The 17,275-nt window shown below is 50.3% G+C and overlaps 1 protein-coding gene across 3 annotated transcripts; it reads right to left on the bottom strand.

Annotated features, from left to right (window-relative positions):
• Window positions 1-1,557: 1,557 nt before the first annotated feature.
• On the bottom strand, window positions 1,558-16,866 carry plat (plasminogen activator, tissue). Of its 3 annotated transcripts, XM_029247373.1 has the most exons (16): window positions 16,652-16,866; window positions 16,271-16,519; window positions 11,968-12,071; window positions 11,022-11,064; window positions 9,794-9,928; window positions 8,788-8,898; window positions 8,178-8,352; window positions 7,989-8,080; window positions 7,692-7,866; window positions 5,588-5,673; window positions 5,124-5,183; window positions 4,788-4,992; window positions 4,555-4,691; window positions 3,711-3,851; window positions 3,278-3,426; window positions 1,558-2,911 (listed from the first exon to the last, which is right to left on the bottom strand). In XM_029247373.1, the coding sequence occupies exons 3-16, from the start codon at window positions 12,034-12,036 to the stop codon at window positions 2,744-2,746; spliced, it is 1,746 nt and encodes a 581-aa protein (XP_029103206.1). In that variant the 5' UTR covers window positions 12,037-12,071; window positions 16,271-16,519; window positions 16,652-16,866; the 3' UTR covers window positions 1,558-2,743. The 3 variants fall into 3 exon arrangements, with proteins under 3 accessions (XP_029103206.1, XP_029103207.1, XP_018584280.1); XM_029247374.1 differs by lacking the exon at window positions 16,652-16,866 and having other exon boundaries at window positions 16,271-16,593; XM_018728764.1 differs by lacking the exons at window positions 16,271-16,519; window positions 16,652-16,866 and adding an exon at window positions 12,766-12,817.
• Between the last annotated feature and the right edge of the window lie 409 nt (window positions 16,867-17,275).

The raw sequence follows: 17,275 nt of genomic DNA, 5'->3' as shown, positions 1-17,275 counted from the left end.
CATTCTTTCCTTTATGTAGAGCAGCTTCGTATTCTTCACCGGTGATGTGTTAATTCTTTAAAGTATGAAAACAGAATCTGATGTAGAAATTGCTCATGACATGATCAGTAGACCACATTTTGCAGGCTAGTCATTTACAGTACTATAGTATAAACTGAGTTATATACAGTTATATACTATATATCATCTTAGTCACCCCGCACGGGCACTTTTCTCTTCCCTGCCATCTGCAAAACGGCTCAGGTCTGTTCGAACCTGCACAGCTGGGTACAGGAACAACTTTTACCCCACTGCTGTAAGACTATACAACACTAACCAATGTGCCACCTTTAGTAACTAGAGTTGGACTGCTCCTCCCAAGCACATTGGTACATTACACTGCCACTTCCACTGCCACTCTAAGCATTCTCATTCCCATTCTCTCGTTCTGAGTTCTCTGGCTGTCAACTGGCATTATTGTTACTACTGTTACCATTATTTATTGCTATTGCACTACTCACTGTCATTGTCATTATTTTGTTTGTGCAGTATTTCTATTGTCTCTGTCCTTGTCATGGTCTGTGGAGAAGCATTCGGGAAGAATTTCATGATACATGTACATGGTACTGTATCTATGACAATAAACTTGAAACTTGCTATAAATTGAGTTATATACAGTACTATAAACTGAGTTATTTACAGTACTATAAACTAAGTTATATACAGTGTTATAAACTGAAAATGCCTCTGGACCAGGTTAGGATTTTCCCCATCTCGACTAATGTAACGCAGTATTTACCTAACAAATGCAATCAATGAAATGGAAAAAGAACATGTTGCATTTATTAATGTTAGTCTCCAAAAGACTGACAAGTTACCTGTACCCAATACCTGCATGCTCCGGTACATTTTTGGTGATTTGCATACTTTTCTGCATTTGTACTTTGAATGTCTTTTCTTTGCTTTTTTTAATTACCTTTACAAATAAATGATCGATTCTTCCTGCTGACAAAGAGCAGTTATGAAAAAGCATGTTCTGTGTAACCAGGTCCCACTGGAGTGATAGCGGTGTGAAGAGCGGCACTGTACACCGTTGACCGTGGTGACTCACCGGTCACTGCACTGTGTGTGCAGGAAGAGAGTGGCTGGTGACAATGTGCTTATTGTCTCTGCTACGGTGCTTTTATTTCTTTTTGCAGCACGCAGACCTACCAGTCAGGGGGAGGGCAGCCCACAAGCTTTGCCTGTCCCTCAGCTCAGACACTTTGCCTGCACACAACAGGGAAATCGATGCAAAGGTGTGTGTGCTCCGGGCTCCCAGGGGTGTGACCGGCGTTGGCAGGGACCCAAGTGACCCGAACGCTACAGCTTTTGTGACCCTCAGCAGGCCTTCCCGGGCTTTGTGCTCGGAAGGCCCCTCAGATCCTTGCGACTGTTGATGACCCATGCCATGGCCACGTACGTGTATATTTAAGATGAAACATTTTCAAAAAAAGCAGCGGCTTTATTTTTGATGTAAAAAATTTATTTTAAAAATGATCATATGAACAGTTATTTCTCCAAGACATCACAGAAAGTCATACAAAAATAAATAGGGGTGTATAGCTCAGTCATACTTGTGACATACAGTATGTCCCATTAAAATATTACAAGTCTATAAACACATAAATATTAATTTAAGATACAAGTGGAAATTACAATGATCCTTTCATTGGTTAAAGTACAAACAGACACACTGACTTTCCTGCTTTTGCATTGCTCAGATTCGTCCTTACATCTGTAAAGCTCGTGACTGTGGTCATGTTTGCAAATATCAAAACCAGCTGTTTATCCAGAAGAGCTGTGGCCTGTTTTGGCCCAGGTTGGCCCAGGTTGGCCCCAACCCAAAGAATGAGAACACAGACACAGCTGTGTGTCTTACACTTATTTTTGTCACTCTGTCCCAGCAGACTGTACTGTTTTTAGTGTTTTAAACTCCTGGATGCTTTGTTTTTGAAAGAGATCATTTAAAAACATAATTACGATGCATGTATCCATGTTATATTACTGAGCATGGATTTTCACACTTTAACAGGAACTGGATTTGTTTTGTCTATTTAATGGCAGAACAAACATATAAATGTATGTTCCTGTAAAGATGTTGAACAGCTGTCACATCTTTTGTAGTATATACTTGAAAATACCAAAGTTATACAAAAAAAAAAAAAGCTCTACAATGGTGAACATTTGATTTGTTATTTTTTCAAGTCCTTAACGTGATTTCAACGCAGTTTTCGGAAGATCACTCCACTGACTACTATTCTCTGTCTCTGCTTTATTTCTAGCGCAATCCTTTCTGAATCGTTCATGTTCAGCAATTGATTCCAACGAGCCTGGAGTTTTCAACTGACCTACCTTTACGTACAGATTCAAACCAATCTAAATTGCTGTAAAACAATTAAACATGGCGACCTGTAAGTTACAGGTAGAAATACGGTTTGCTATGCAATTGAGTTGATAAACATCAGATAAATGCATCAGCCAAACATAATAATAATAATAATAATAATAATAATAATAATGATATAATAGTTTATTTTCGATCAGAATAAACATTTACTTTGATTAAATGCTTGTCGGATTCAGACTATACCAACCAACTCGTTTTTCCTTCTTTTTTGAGTACTTTAGATGGCTTGAACTTGGCTGGATTGTATAAGACGGGGAAGCGCCAGCGATGACGCGCTACTTTGTGCCGCAGCTCTGCCCGTCCGCGGCCCCGACTTCAGTTACCGTCGGCCTGCATTTTGCTGCTGATCCACTCGACGTACTTTGTCACGTGGGTGTATACCCCTGGGGTGTCCTTCTTGCCACAGCCGTCACCCCAACTAATGAGGCCTACCAGTGTGAGGCGTCCTTCTCTGGGGCAGACGAGAGGACCGCCAGAGTCGCCCTGCGGAGAGGAGCAGCATCATAAGAGAATGGATTTGAAGAACTATAGTGTTCTTTGCCTGGCCTGCGGTAGCCAGGGCTACTGCACTTCTCTTTCTGTCGTGAAAGGGCTTTCACAGGGAACCACGGGGTAAGGAACGGAATGAGGAAGTGCACTGTAATGCGCTTAAGCACATTTTGCACACCAGACATTCAATGTTTCATGCCAAGCGCTTGTGTCATAGCACCGCTCCATCCGTACGCATCTTACACTAATGGCCCTGCATTTGGAGCACTGAGCCGCTTCCCCCAGGTGGACCCACTTCCGGCTGATCGGAGCAGATGCTCCAGGTTACGCAGCGCACAGCAGGGTCTGGCGTTCGCTCACCTTGCAGGCGTCGTCCAGCCCTCTGGTGTCTCCGGCACACAGCATGTTGGGGGTGACCAGACGGCCAGAGAGTTTCTCAGACACACACTGGCTCTGTGGCCACAGTCGCACGTGGCCCCTCTTCACTTGGTCCGAGTAGAACGGGGAGACTGGAAGGAAACGTCCGAAAAAGGAGCACATCATCTCTCCATCGGTGTTGGTGCAGAACAATTTGGTGTTGTCTTCGGGCCGAAAAGATTTCCCCCAATTTTTTGCCACAGAACAGTAGCACAGTGGTGCGGTAGCGAATACGTTTGACAGCAGGTTTCAGTGTGGCCCTCCCTATATCCCCTGCCCCACCATACCCCACCCCCCTTTACAGCCATCGGTCTTTCGTCTTAAAACAACATGACTCCATGGCAACGTAAGAAGCTGAGGGAGGATCTGATCTTACACTCGTGCTCCTTTCCGTATCCCGAGATCTCACACTCGGTCCAGTCGGGCAGCGCCAGGTCTGGCTCGGGCAAACAGGCTGGCAGCACTTCATCGGTGTGGACAGCGCACATGCCTACATCGCTCTTCAGTTTTATGAGCACTGGTAAGAGATGGAGACTGAGTGAGCACACGTAAAAATATCTGCAGATTATAAACGCTATTCCCACAAATACGTCAAGTGGATATATCCAGAAGCCATACCTCCACTGTTAACAGGCTCCCTGCTACAATAAAAGTAGAATAACGCCTTGTATTTCGCTGCAGGTGACACACACTATCTGCCACACTGCAGTCCTGACTCACCTGCCATGAGGTTTCCTGTTGTACAACATTAAACTCAACCCAAATTATATCAGTAGCTGAAAGTAAACGGGGGTCACAGAACCCACAATGCGTACAGCTCATGTCTCTCAATCTAGAGTCTGTGTGGGTTTCCTCCCACAATTCAAAGACATGCACTTCAGCCGAACTGGATACCTCTAAACTGCCCATAGTGTGTGTGCGTGTGTGTGTGTGTGTGTGTGTGTGTGTGTGTATATATGTATATGTATGTATGTATGTATGTATGTATGTGTGTGTGTGTGTCTGTGTGAGTGGGGGGCTATCCTGTGGTCCACTGGCATCCTGCCCAGGGTGTGCCTGCCCCCCCCGTTACCAGACAGAGGCGAGCAAGTGACTACAGTAATAAGTTCCTTGGTCACACTCTCAGTTGCCTTGGAGACAGGTAAACTAGGCTTCGGGGCATGGCATTTTAACGCCGATTCCTCGCCTCGCGGTTGCGTCGCTCGCATGTGCCGACTCACCGATGTCGTTGTCGTACGTTTCGTCATCATACTGCTCGTGCACCCAGTAGTGCTCCACGTCGAAGATCTGCTCGCTGCTGGAGTTCTGCAGCCGAAACGTTCGGCCCAGGGTCACCTGCAGGTCCCGTGCAGAAAACCTGGAGAGATGGAAGGCTTACAACCCTGGACGCGTACAAGAACATGATTGATATGAGCCTCTCGGCACTGGGAGCATCCCACGCCGGCACACGTACCTTTCCTGGAAGCAGTGGGCCGCAGACAGCACCCAGCAGGAGTCGATTAGCACCCCCCCACAAAAGAAGGTGTGCACCTTGGAGCGCCGACGGTACACGGAAAGGGCAGCCTGCCAGGGCTGAGTGCTGATGTCACTTTGCTCACCCCCCAGGATGCGAAACTGAGGCTCTTCTGGGGACTTCTCCACTCGCTGCCCACAGGACTCTGGAGGACGGAAGTAATGAAGGACACATCATTCAGTGTCGGGGACGGGACGAGGGTAACACATGGCACCTTTACTCGGGTGACCTTGACACTAACATTGGCGCCATGAGCACTGGAGCACTGCACTGTACCTCTGTTGAGAGTAGTGGGAGCACGAGGTCCCAGGGTGGTGATGGTCGCCGGTTTGGATCCTGTCCAGAAGACACACGCGGTCAGTCGTGCTGAATGCACTGATCCGGGAGCACTTCATGTGCTTTACCACCATTTACAGCAGGCGAGTCACTTTTCTGCAGCTTTTGCAGTATTTCTGAGTCACGATTGCTATATTTTACCATGATGATTCCTCCATGACATGAGCTCCACGTTCCCGCTCAAAGTACCGCGACGTCATATCCCTCTTATATCACCGTCCAACAACATAGCTCTCCACTTTCCTTTTGTCTGAACGAGTGCAGAAAGACACAACGTGGACTGTTGTCCCACGTCCCTCCACTGCGTCGGCCACAGCCGCTCGGCGCCGCGGAACCCAAACCGAGACCCCGGTGACTGAAGTGTGACGCGGTGCTGAGGCTGCGATCACGATGAGCTCACTCACCACACTTGGCGATGTCACAGTGTTCCCACGTCAGCTGAGAGCCTTTGTATATGTGACACCAGGGGCTGCTGTCGTCATCGGGGTTTCTGCAGGCGATGAGAGCCACGGTGAGTGCGCGCGTATGTGTGTGTGAGAAAGAAGGGCAGACATGGAGAAACTGTAAACACTGCTGCTGTGTTCCTGCCCACCCCCCCACTGTCATGAATCAGTGTCTGTGGACATACTGCCCCCTGTGGGCTGCCATGACGTACTTCGCACACAATTAATGTGCCTCTGCTTCTGCTGCTTTTTGTGTGTCATTTTAGACTGACAGGAGTAAAACCACTAATTAATACATAACTTGCACACCAAAAAAGGAATATTTGAATGCTGACAGCAATACCCTTCAGAATTTGAATGACGCTCCTTCTGTGTCGAGGTGAAGAAGTCCTCCTCGATCTGTCTGCAGCGTTCGACACCGTTACCCACCGGATTCTACTCTCCTCTCTTAGTCAGCTTGGGATTTAAGATGGTTCGAGCCCTACCTATCTGACAGATCCTATCAAGTGGTCTGGCAGAGCTTCTGTTCTTCTCCTCTGCCTCTCTCAACTACACCTCCTCCCTCGGCTATGTCATCACCTCCCATGGATTCAAATACCGCTGCTACGCTGATGATGCCCAGCTCTTCCTCTCATTTCCACCTTGTGCGTGAGACATTTCCGCACGCATTGCTGCCTGCCTGTCGGAAATCTCTGCATGGATGTCATTCTGTCATGATCTCTCGATCAAACTGGACAACTCACTTACTTTGCCTACTTCCTCAGCTAAGAGTCTGGGAGTGATGATTGACTCAAGTCTGTCTTTCTCTCAGCACGAGGAGGCCACAACCCAGACCTGCAGATACATCCTGCATAATATTCGTAGGATCCGTCTTTACCTCACAACTGACTGCGTCCAACTACTTGTCCAGGCCATGGTGACATCTTGTCTGGATACTGCAACTCTCTCCTGTGTGGCCTTCCTACTACTGCCATTAAGCCTCTGTAGCTGATACAAAACACTGCTGCTGCACGAGTTGCGTTTGATTTGCTGAAGCGTTCCCATGTACCTCCGCTACTCATTTCTCTGCACTGGCTTCCCATAGCTGCCCGGATCACATTTAAGACCCCGGTTATTGTCTACAAATGCATCAGTAGAACTGCTCCCAGCAATTTACAGGTCTTGATCAACTGCTACACCCCAACCAGACCCCTTCGCTCCTCCACATCTGCTCGCTTGGCAGTCCCACGCGTGAAAGGTAAAGCGCGGAGGTTCTCGGTTCTGGCTCCGTTGCGGCGGAACGACCTCCCCCTCTCACTCAGAACTGCTGAATCTCTGTCTACATTTAAAAATGGTCTTAAAACTCTTAAATCTCTTCCAAACTCACTCCGCCTATGATCACGTTAGGGGTTATTCATTCATGTAAGGTGTTCATGCGTTCATGGAAGGTGTAAATGTTCATGCACTATAACTTTAAGATCATGCCTGGATAAACCTTTATACAGCTACTCCTGTAAATGTAAATGTTTATATGCATCTCATAAAAAAAGAAGTGCTAGGAAAGTGATCAGGAATCGTTGCTATTCTGATACAGTTTTATGCAGCTACTCGTGTGATGAACGTCGGTTCATTCGGTGGAAAGAAAGAAACTAACTGCACTTAAGAATCACACGTCTGCATCCAAGTGTCTCTTTCTGCTCATGTAATGAACATGTTTTTTATTTTCTATGAGATGTTTGTTGCTGTGGAGAAAAGCGTCTGATACATGAACACATGTAGATGTAAGAAGCGGCGATGGGAACAGCGGATGAGCCACATGACACCGTGAGGAAACGCCGTGACACTTTGCTCGGAGCTGCGGCACATCACAACAATGGGCCCGAATCGCCGCACTCAGGAAGGAGTCACTTTAAAGTAAGAGGACAACACATTCATGGCGTGTTGCTTTGTGCGAGTCATGATTGGCAAACGCTTCTCCTCTCTTTCACCGGAGTCAGTGTGAATGAGAGTGTGCTCGCCGCTCGGTTAAGCGTTTGCAGCGACGTGTCACCCGACGGCTCCCCGGAGGTTCGAGAGAGGCGCGTACCTGCAGTAATTGTGGCTGCCCAGGCCCAGCTCCCTGGCATCCGGCCTCCAGGCGTTGTAGACCTTGCGCGTAACGGCGGGGGAGTCCCAGGGGAGACAGTGCGTCCCGCCTTTCGTCACGCCCACCGTTCCCCGGTATATTCCCCCGTTGCCTTGAGCGCACTCCGCGTTCTGCTCTGTGAAAGGAGCGGCAAGGAGATTTCTGAGGGGCGACTCAGAAACAGCGGGGAGCTTCAGATCACATGGCTAGAATGGAGGGGGGTAGGGGGATCGGGTGGAGTGACCCTGGGACTCGTACCTGGTGCGCAGGGGGGCAAAGTGCAATAGTCCCAGATAATATTGATGCCCTTGTAGATGTAACACCAGGGTGCGGCGTCTCTGTCAGGGTTCCTGCATACAACATTTAGGGTTCCAAGTTGAGAGGAAGGCGGTGCTCAAACTTTCGCTCCACCCACAGCCCTGCCCACAGCCCCGCCCATCACCGTACCTGCAATAGTTGTGGTTGCCCAGGCCCTGGGTTCCGGCTTCCGGCTTCATGGCAGTAAACTTTTTGCCCCGCAGCACAGTGGAATTCCAGTTGAGACATTCCACTCCAGTCTGACTCACACTCCATGTCCCACGGTAACTCTCGCCCTGCCCCACAATGCACTTCTCCATTGCATCTGTGAGAAAGAACAGAAGGGTGTCATTACCGTGGTAAAGTTCTGAGAAACGCAGGAATGTGCAGGGATCACAGAAGCCACGTGAAGCCAAGTCAGAGCTTCCTCATCGTCCACGAGGCCTGTGTGATGGAAGCGTTTGTGTCTGTTGACCCGAACGAATGGGACACAAAGTCGGCGCCACAAACGAGGCTCCGAGCAGCGGACAGATGGCGGAGCGAAGTCGGTACGAGGACGGTGCCGCGCCTCCGCATCTGCCAGCGCTGTGTCGCCCGGGCCAGCAGAGACAGCAGGGTTCCTGAGGTGCGATGACTCACACGACAGCAGCACGGAGACGTCAGAAACGATGTGGCAAACAGTGTATAATTCAGAGCCTGTCGTGTCAAACACAGCGGTCGGTTCGGCGTCCCTGCAGACGACACATCTGCGAGTACTCACTGATCTCACAGCGCGGGCCCCAGAAGCCGGGGGGGCACTGGCACAGGAAGTCGGAAGAGTACACTGCCTCCTTGCATCTGCCCCCATTGTAGCACTGCGAGCTGTAACAGGCTGTGGGACACACAGAGTACAGTGAGGACACATAGTGAGGACTGCGAGGACATCTGGGGATGTTGTGTCACGGCTGTGTGTCACCGTGTCCCTGAACTGCTCTCCGTCTCCTGCTATTTCTCGTCCCTGCAGCGTATGCTAGCGTGACTATAGTAAACGGAGACGATTCGCTCCACAGTCTCCGCTGCATTAATGTGACGACGGACACGCTGCTGCTCTGTCATTTGTCCACATCGCCGCAGCAACGTCCAGCCGCAATGTGTGTAACTTGCAGAAACGGTCTTTTCACAAATCCATCAACAACTCGCTCCTCCCTTCGTCTCCCTCCGGCACAGAAAAGTTTGTCTATCGTGAGACATGTTTAGTAAAAATCTCCCTCCTTCCACCAGACCCTTTAGACACGTTTGCAGGCGGGAAACACGAAGGCCCGAGCCGTGCGGAGCCGGACGGACGTGTCCATGGTGCTGAAAACACGTCTCGCCCCTTATGCTCGTTGTGGCAGTTATAGCGAAGTCGAGGAACATGAGTGTGGTGTGAACCAAAAAATGCCAGCGAGGGACAGAAGGGGACGGAAAGCCGGACAAAGAGGGTCCAAGCAGAGCAGAAGACGGACGGCTGCGAGGGACGCAGAGCGACGAGGTGGACGCAGCTGTACAGTGTATAACACGGTGAAAAGGCCTGGTGGTATCACTGCATCGTGTTCGTGTCTCCGTCACCGTGTCTCTGTATCCACACACGTTCCCCTAATGCTGCAGGGGCTGCGTTCAGCGAGACATACAGATGCGCCCGCAGAGACCAGTTCATGATTCCCAGTTCAGCTGAAATGTGTGTGTCGGCGTGTCAGAGTCAGAGATGTGGTGGGACACTGGAGCAAACACGGTAAAAGGAGACCCACTGGTGACGGGCACGGTGTGGCAGCGCTCCCTCCCTCGCCTTGTGCAGCGGCAGAATTCCGCCCTCTGTCCCTTCCAGCGCAGCCAGGACTCCCCAGGGGCGTGCAGTGTCGCCGAATGGCTGTCCACACAGTGGCCTGGGGGGTGGGAGTGGGGGGAGCAAGAGAGAGAAAGACAAAGAGGAGTCAGTGAAGGAAGATGGTAGACAGTATGGGAAAAGCCTTTGTTTCGGGGGGGGGTGCGGTAATGGGGAAGGAAACACTCATCCTTACAGCTCAATGTATTTTACTGTGCTGTACTACAGTAAAGTGCTGTGCACTGTGCTATAGCACACAGTGGGACACCACAATTTACTGCACTGTGCTGTAGTAAAGTACACTACACAGAAGTGCACCACAGTACTGTACTTTACTGCAGAGTGGACTGAAAAAAACGTGTTTTCACTGGACTCAATTTGCTCCTTGGCCTCTTTCAGGAGATGACAGGAGGTCCCTGTGGAGGCCGAACAAACCATCGGGCGTCTGGCAAGCGGTGTAACTAATCCAAGGGGCGTGGGGGGTTGGGGTGGTGTAAAAAGAACAGGAACAGAGACGCTGTGACACAGAATGGTGTTTGTTCTGGTTCCACTGCTCCCACTCAAGTGTTAAAATAGCCTGCGGTCATCAGAAGTGTGTGTGTGTGTGTGTGTGTGTGTGTGTGTGTGTGTGTGTGTGTGTGTGTGTGTGTCCACGCATCAACAGAAAGGGTGACAGTGACCACAGTACATGTTCATTACACCAGTCACGTATTGAGAGGTGGAAAACTATATTTACACTTAATGGTAATCCCCCCCCCCCCCTCCAAACACCACAATAACACTGGATTAAACACAGTAAAGTGGTGTGTAAAACACCAGGCTAATTGTGAATGTGCAGTAAAAACACTTCTGTGCTCAGGCTCCAGTGGCACAGAGGGAGGAAAGTGGAGAGGAATTCCATGTGGGCTTCAAATCAATCGTCTCCTTTTATCGGAACACTTTAAACACGAGCCTGGAAGCTTCCGGAAAATACCGGTTACAACCGTCTTCCTCGTTTAGGCGTCGCTCCACAGACGTGTCTTTGGAAGGCGTCCACTGGTCGAGGTTCGCTCAAGCGCACCCCGGTGGACAGTGGCGCCGGGGACAGAAGGCACGGGCGTCTCTCGAGGGGACGGACAGTGCAGGACAAGAGTGTGCAGGCAGAAGGGACCCACCTCTGAAAGTTCGCATTCCCCTCCTGAATCGATGCAGCGCCACCTGGGAAGACGAAACAGCCCCCGTTAGCTGCAAGGTCATGCCACGACACACACACACACACACACACACACACACACACACACGGAGGCCCAGGAACAGCTATGGCTTCTTTTCCCTCCAAAAAACGCATGATAATCCAGCCATTCAAACAGACACTGGTGCTCAAGGGTTGGTGGCTCCAATGTGGTGGACCTGACCTCCCCCTTTCACTCACAACTGCTGAATCTCTCTCTGCATTTACTAATGTTTTAAAACTCATCTGTTGTGCACTCAGTTCTTCCATGATCTCTGAAGTGCACATTAATGTATAACTCAGTCGCCTTCTCATTGTAAAACTGTTGAATAGCAAATAAACCGTTGTGCAGCTACTCGTGTGATTTAATGTAAATGTTTAAATAAAATTTTTAAAAGAATTAGTAGGAAGGTGATGAGGAATTGGCGATATTCTGATACAGTTTTATGCAGCTACTCGTGCGATGAACGTTGGTTCATATGGTGAAAAGAAAAACAAACTGCACTTAAGAATCACACGTTTGCATCCAAGTGTCTGTTTCTGCTCATATAGTGAACACATTATATTTTCTATGAGATGTTCGTCACTTCGGAGAAAAGCGCCTGATAAATGAACACAGGTACATGGGTTCAACAGCAGGAAGGGCCATTCGAACCCGGGTTCCCTCGATGCAAGGCAGCAGCTTAAAGGCACTACGCTGCTACTGGCCTTCATGTGTCTTGAGAAGAAAGAAAGGGTCCAAAACAGTGCAAGTGAAATGGAGAAGAGCGGTGAGCGAGAAAGAGCTGGACTGAGGCTTCGTGCGAAGAGACGCAGCACCTTCTCACTGGGCACAACGTCAGCGCGAGACGCCAAGAAGCTTCAGCACTTCGGTTCGGTGCTCTGCTCACCGTGTCCTCCAGAGAGAGGCAGAGAGCTGCGAGAAGAAGCAGGAGCAGGAGGCCCAACTCCTTGACCATGGTACAGCTGGAGGGCTTCGGCGTGGACAGCGTGTCTGCGAGTGAAAACGAGAGGCTTCAGGGCAAAGCTCTGCAACCCACAAGCACATCCGAAAGTGCACGTATAAACGCAGAGAGAAACAACGTTGCAAATGTACACATGAACAAACATGACACACTTTGCACTCCAGCGCAGTCATTTCTCACATTTCATTAAATACGTTTGTTTTCCATTTTAACAGTGATGTCGCTGCTGCCAAACTGCGCCGCCGAGTCTTTTTCTGTCCCTTTCCTCCTCTCGTTCTCTATCTTGCCACACAGTCGCGTCCAAGAGGCCGTGTTTACGAGACGGTACGAGCTGAGGGACAGACAGGATGGGCGCCGCCCCGCTATCACTTTATCGGCGCTCCGGTCCACGCCCTTGAGCGGAGCCCAGAGCCCCATGAGAGAGCCCGTCGACAGCAAGGGGCTGCGCAGATAAGGAGCGGCACGAAAGCGGACGGAGCGCCGAGCGCAGCCAACATGTGCGCTCGGCGGTGCTCGGAGAGACGCCACCGCTGGACGCTGAGAGGGACGAACCTGAGAGACACTCGGCAGCTGTGAGCCATGTGGCCAGACAGCCTCACGCGCCGCGTGTCACCCCAGGGTTTATGTGCCCCGGACCGCTTCGACTGCTCACCCCGCGCTCGCTCCCCACAGGTGTCTAAGAGCTACACGGCCACCCCGTTCCCGCTCTCCATCGCGCCGTACCCAGTGCCGAGTTGCCCTCCACTTCCTCCCATTCCTCCACCGCTTGCTGCTTGCGGAGGATGACTCAGCCGAGCCAGAGGACAGAGGACAAAGGGGGCGGTGGAAGCTCTTCTCAGGCTGCGGTTTTACGCTGGAATGAAATGCGCTAATTAAAAAGTTGACCCAGACACGGAGAGGCCCTTCGGGCGTGTAGCTGAAGCATTCTGGGTTTCCCCAAGGAGGGCAGACGCAGCGGAAAACACGGCGACCAGCCGGCAAGTACGGCGCGAACGGGACGTCTGACTCGCAAAGCGGCGGCGAAACGTTTATTCCTACTGCCAGCATAGCTCCCGGAAGTGGTGCCAGCGCCAGCGGACGAGCGGCTCATGCTCTTCCTGCGGCCAAACGGGGACCACGTGGCCGCCGACGGTACGGGACAGAAAGGAGCTCCCTGCTGGCGGACGAACTGCAGCCAGCCTGTGTGTCTGTACTGACTCACCGACCGCAGCGCAGGACAGACCCACAGCTGGAAGGACCGAGGTGGTGCGGGTGGTGGGGGTGATTTCTGGCCCGTGGTCCATTGCAGAACAGACATTCACACTTCAACTATAAAGTATCTGGGACATTTTTTTTTTTTTTTTTTTACACATAATAGCAAATACAGCAAATTGTGTTTTGCGGTGGAGAGAAGACAGACCCCTTTGTTCAAAGGCTTTTGCTATTTTAAGAGTGTGTGTGTGTGTGTGTGTGTGTGTGTGTGTCTTAAAAATCAGTTTCCGGCAAAGTCGATGCGTTTCATCCAGCATTTTCACTGCCCATGATGTTTTGGACAAGGTGAACCTACTGTTCCGCTGCAGGGCGTTTGTGTGGTAAAACAAAAAGTGTGCAGTTTTGCGAAATACGCCAGAAACACACACCTGCTGTGCACACGTAGATTTTATTAAACAACGTGTAGTTTGATGTCAGGGAGCAGCAGGCATTTTCTCTGAGAAGGTGCACAAAAGCGTTGCTATGACGAAACGTGTCGACGTTGTGAGGAAGGAAACGGGGCACAAAGAGCTCCTGTAGACGCTTGTCTTTAACCCCAAATAGCAGTGTCACTTCTGCCCGAGGGTGTGTGACGCACCCTTTTGTTCAACACCACTCACTCATTCATCCCATACTCCTAGGAGGCATGAAGGCGGGCTACTAAGCGGAGACCCAGAAAACAGGGACAGTGGACACGTTTTACCGTGTTTAGAGAAGGATTATTATTATTTTTTTTTTTATAGCACGCTCTTCTCATGTAGTGACACAGAGCACTTTAACACAGGCATACAGCAAGAAAAATTGATACAAACAAAGAAGACAGTCAACTAATGGCTACCATAATGAAGAACTTATTATAGAACTATAAGTATACCTACTGGCCACCGGGAAAAGGAACAAAAACTCCCAACTGAAGGTTGAGGGAGAAAAAAAAAAAACCTCTGGGGGTCCACGGGCCAATGGTTGCCCACCCCTCCTGTGGCTTTTACCCTGCGTTTGCACAACGGGCACAGCGCTTCAAAGGACGTCGTTTCCGAGACAGAAGTAAACTGTCTGTAGGCGAACAAGTAAACTGGCCAAGAAAACACGTTGAACAAAACTATGGAGCTGCAGCAGAACTCCTTTCATTACATTTCCGCATTGCACACACACACTGCTCTCGCCAACAACACACCCTGATTATTCACATCATCATCATCATCATCATTATTATCACTTGACCCATAACCCAAGGCAATTTACAGTGCTAGATACACTGCTCTAAACTCCCAGTACCGTTTGCTCACCAGAGCTATGTTCACACAGACAGAGAACTGGGCTAGTGTAGAGTCACCAATTCACCTGACTGACTGACTGACACACACACACACACACACACACACACACACACACACACACACCGTTGGAGCATGGGAGGAAAGCCGCATGCAAACTCCACGCAGACTGAGCGGGGATCGAACCCATGCCATACTGCACGGTCCAGGCACCGTGAAGCACCACACCAATTGAAGGTACTGTTGAAAGCAACACCGACAGGAAGCGAAAACACTGCCAAGTTCACCCCAGGAAAACGTCAAGGTTGTGTGCGGTGAGAATGGAGTGTGACTGGAGCGCGACTGTGCTTTACTCTTCTACACACCACTTCTGGACTGCGCCGCTTGCTTTGCTCACACTAGTCACCCGTTCTCTCAGTGGAACAAGAGCACAAAGACAGAGTGGAGCGCGGTGCCTCTGAGCTCCTCCACCTTCTCCTGGCCTGTGACGCCTCACATGAGGGAGAGATCGCAGCCTGAAACCTGCTGCCCACGCAGCCTCGAGCAGATGGAATTCAGAAACATTCCAGTCGGGTCACATACCAAGAGCAACATGCTGGGGTGCTGAGGACACCAAGGTGAAGCCAAACGAATATGCGGCAACCAACACCCCCACGCGTTCATACCGGCTACGGATTACCACGGTAGGAGAGGTCAGAAAACGGGAACTGCCGTACATCGAGTCGGGAGGCTTTCTTTGTGTTGTCAGCTGCATTCTGGAGGGCAATCAAAGCAGAAGCAGAGACACAGCACACGGCGCACTAACCGCTTCAGCCCCGTAGTATAGGGTTAGGGTTGGGGTTGGGGTTAGCACTGTGTGCAGCCCACACTCTCCAAGAGAGGCAGTGACACCAGGAGTGAGGACTGCAAGGAGCCCCAGGGCCGAAGGGTTCGAGTCCTTTCTCCTGACATTGCGTCGGGGCTCTCATACACAGGGAACACGTGTTTTACTCCACTTGTGTGAAATAAGACAGAGCTGCGACTACAGTAAGTGCTGCAAATACATTCAGGACGCAGCGTCTGGAGGGTGAGGAGGGAAGGGAAGGGAGAAAAGAGACCAACAACTGTCTCTGACCAGACCAGAATGAACAGAGAAACAGTAACACATGTGATGTTCTCCCGGCCATCTGGTGTCCAGTGTGGAAGGAAGCCGGTGCACCGTCACCGTGGTGGACGCAACGCAACAAGAGCTGCCCGCTTGCTGCTTTCCCGTTTCCGACAACTTAAGTCGTAAGTTTATCCAACAACAGGAGCTAAACTCGTGTGTGTTTTTTCACTACTACGGCATTAAAAGCTTCGGCATTTGTAACTTTGTGCAGAAGTCAGTGGACATGATGATGTATGTGCTCCTCTTCGACAACAACACGTACACGTAGCCATCATCGCTCCGCTCCTGTACTGGACCGTAAGAGTTCCCGCGCAGTGCCCGCGCAGTGCCCATGCAGTACCCACGCAGTGCCCACGCACGCACACACACGAAAAAAAGGGCACGCGGAGGACAGGAGCCGGTTCCCACAGCCCGACAGCTTAGCTCCGACACACACACACACACACACACACACACACACACACACACACACACACACAGAGAGAGAGGGAGAAAAGAGAAAAGAGACAAAAAAAGTCTCGGTCGGTGGGAAACAACTGCCTCTCTCTCGTCTCGCAGGATCCCCAGGCTGACTTACCTTTTTTTTTTTTTTTTTTAAAACACCACTTTACACCTCGTTTCGCTCCGGTCTCCGGTTCGGTCCGCACTGGAACAGCCGAGTTCACCCCCCGCGCTATTTATCGGCGAAGCGCTGCGCTGCTGGCGGGTCTCGCGCGGATGGGCGGGGTTCCGTCGGGGATTCGAACCCGGCCCTCTGGAGCCCGTCCAGTGCTTTACTGATACACAGCGCGGCTCTCCACTTCTCGTGCGTGACATCAGCCGCTCTCTGCATGAGGTAATACATATTTAGGTGAATGTTCATAACTTTGCGTGATGATGATGCTGGAGCCGCTTCCGGTCACAGTTCGCAAGAAAAAAAAAAAAAAAACAACCCGACGCAGTTCAGCCGGTCACTCACTGTGCGAACAGTAAGGGCATCTGATGTGGCAGCAGCTCGGACTGAGTCTTATTTCCTCCGCCCTCCTCCTGTGAATAAACAGCTGAGACCAGCAGCCATCGGACGTGTCCAAAATTCATGTTTCATTTTTACGCCTCGTGAGCCAATTCGGAGATTCTTAACGCTGGTGATCGAACCGAGACCCCAACACCTCCCTCGCTCGTATCACTGAACATTTTTACTTGTAGTATCTGTCTCACACACCTTCTCTTCACTTCTCTTTATTTATCTTCTTCTTTTCTCTTTATTTCTCTTCTCTTGTCCCAAGGCTCCAAGGCTTGTTTGCGGCCGTGCGGCCGTGTGCCGTGGACCTTTTACGAGCTCTGGGACGCGGCTCCGTGTCCGTGGGTCCGTCCTGTAAGCAGCGACGAAAGGGTTTCCAGTGTTACATTTGCTGTAACTGTATAGCGACTGCACTTTAACTAGACGGCTGGAAGACACACGCACACACACGGAAAGTTTGTTAAGTGTGGAAAAAAAAAAAAAACAAAGTTTGTGCTTAAAGAATTTTTAAGAGATAAACGTTTGATTGAGTCCCATTCTTTTCAAACGTGTTCCTTTTACACACACACACACACACACACA

This window comes from Scleropages formosus, chromosome 21 (assembly GCF_900964775.1).
Source record: "Scleropages formosus chromosome 21, fSclFor1.1, whole genome shotgun sequence".
NCBI lineage: Eukaryota > Metazoa > Chordata > Actinopteri > Osteoglossiformes > Osteoglossidae > Scleropages > Scleropages formosus.
This window is presented reverse-complemented; position numbering and strand designations above follow the sequence as displayed.

Excerpts from the sequence above, each read along its gene's own strand:
- plat (XM_029247373.1), bottom strand. The coding sequence starts at position 12,036 with ATGGTCAAGGAGTTGGGCCTCCTGCTCCTGCTTCTTCTCGCAGCTCTC. Across the intron at positions 8,899-9,793 it reads CCACACCGTGCCCGTCACCA|CCTGTTACAGCTCGCAGTGC; the intron begins GTGGGTCTCCTT and ends TGTGTCCCACAG. Across the intron at positions 3,852-4,554 it reads AACGTACGACAACGACATCG|TGCTCATAAAACTGAAGAGC; the intron begins GTGAGTCGGCAC and ends ATCTCTTACCAG.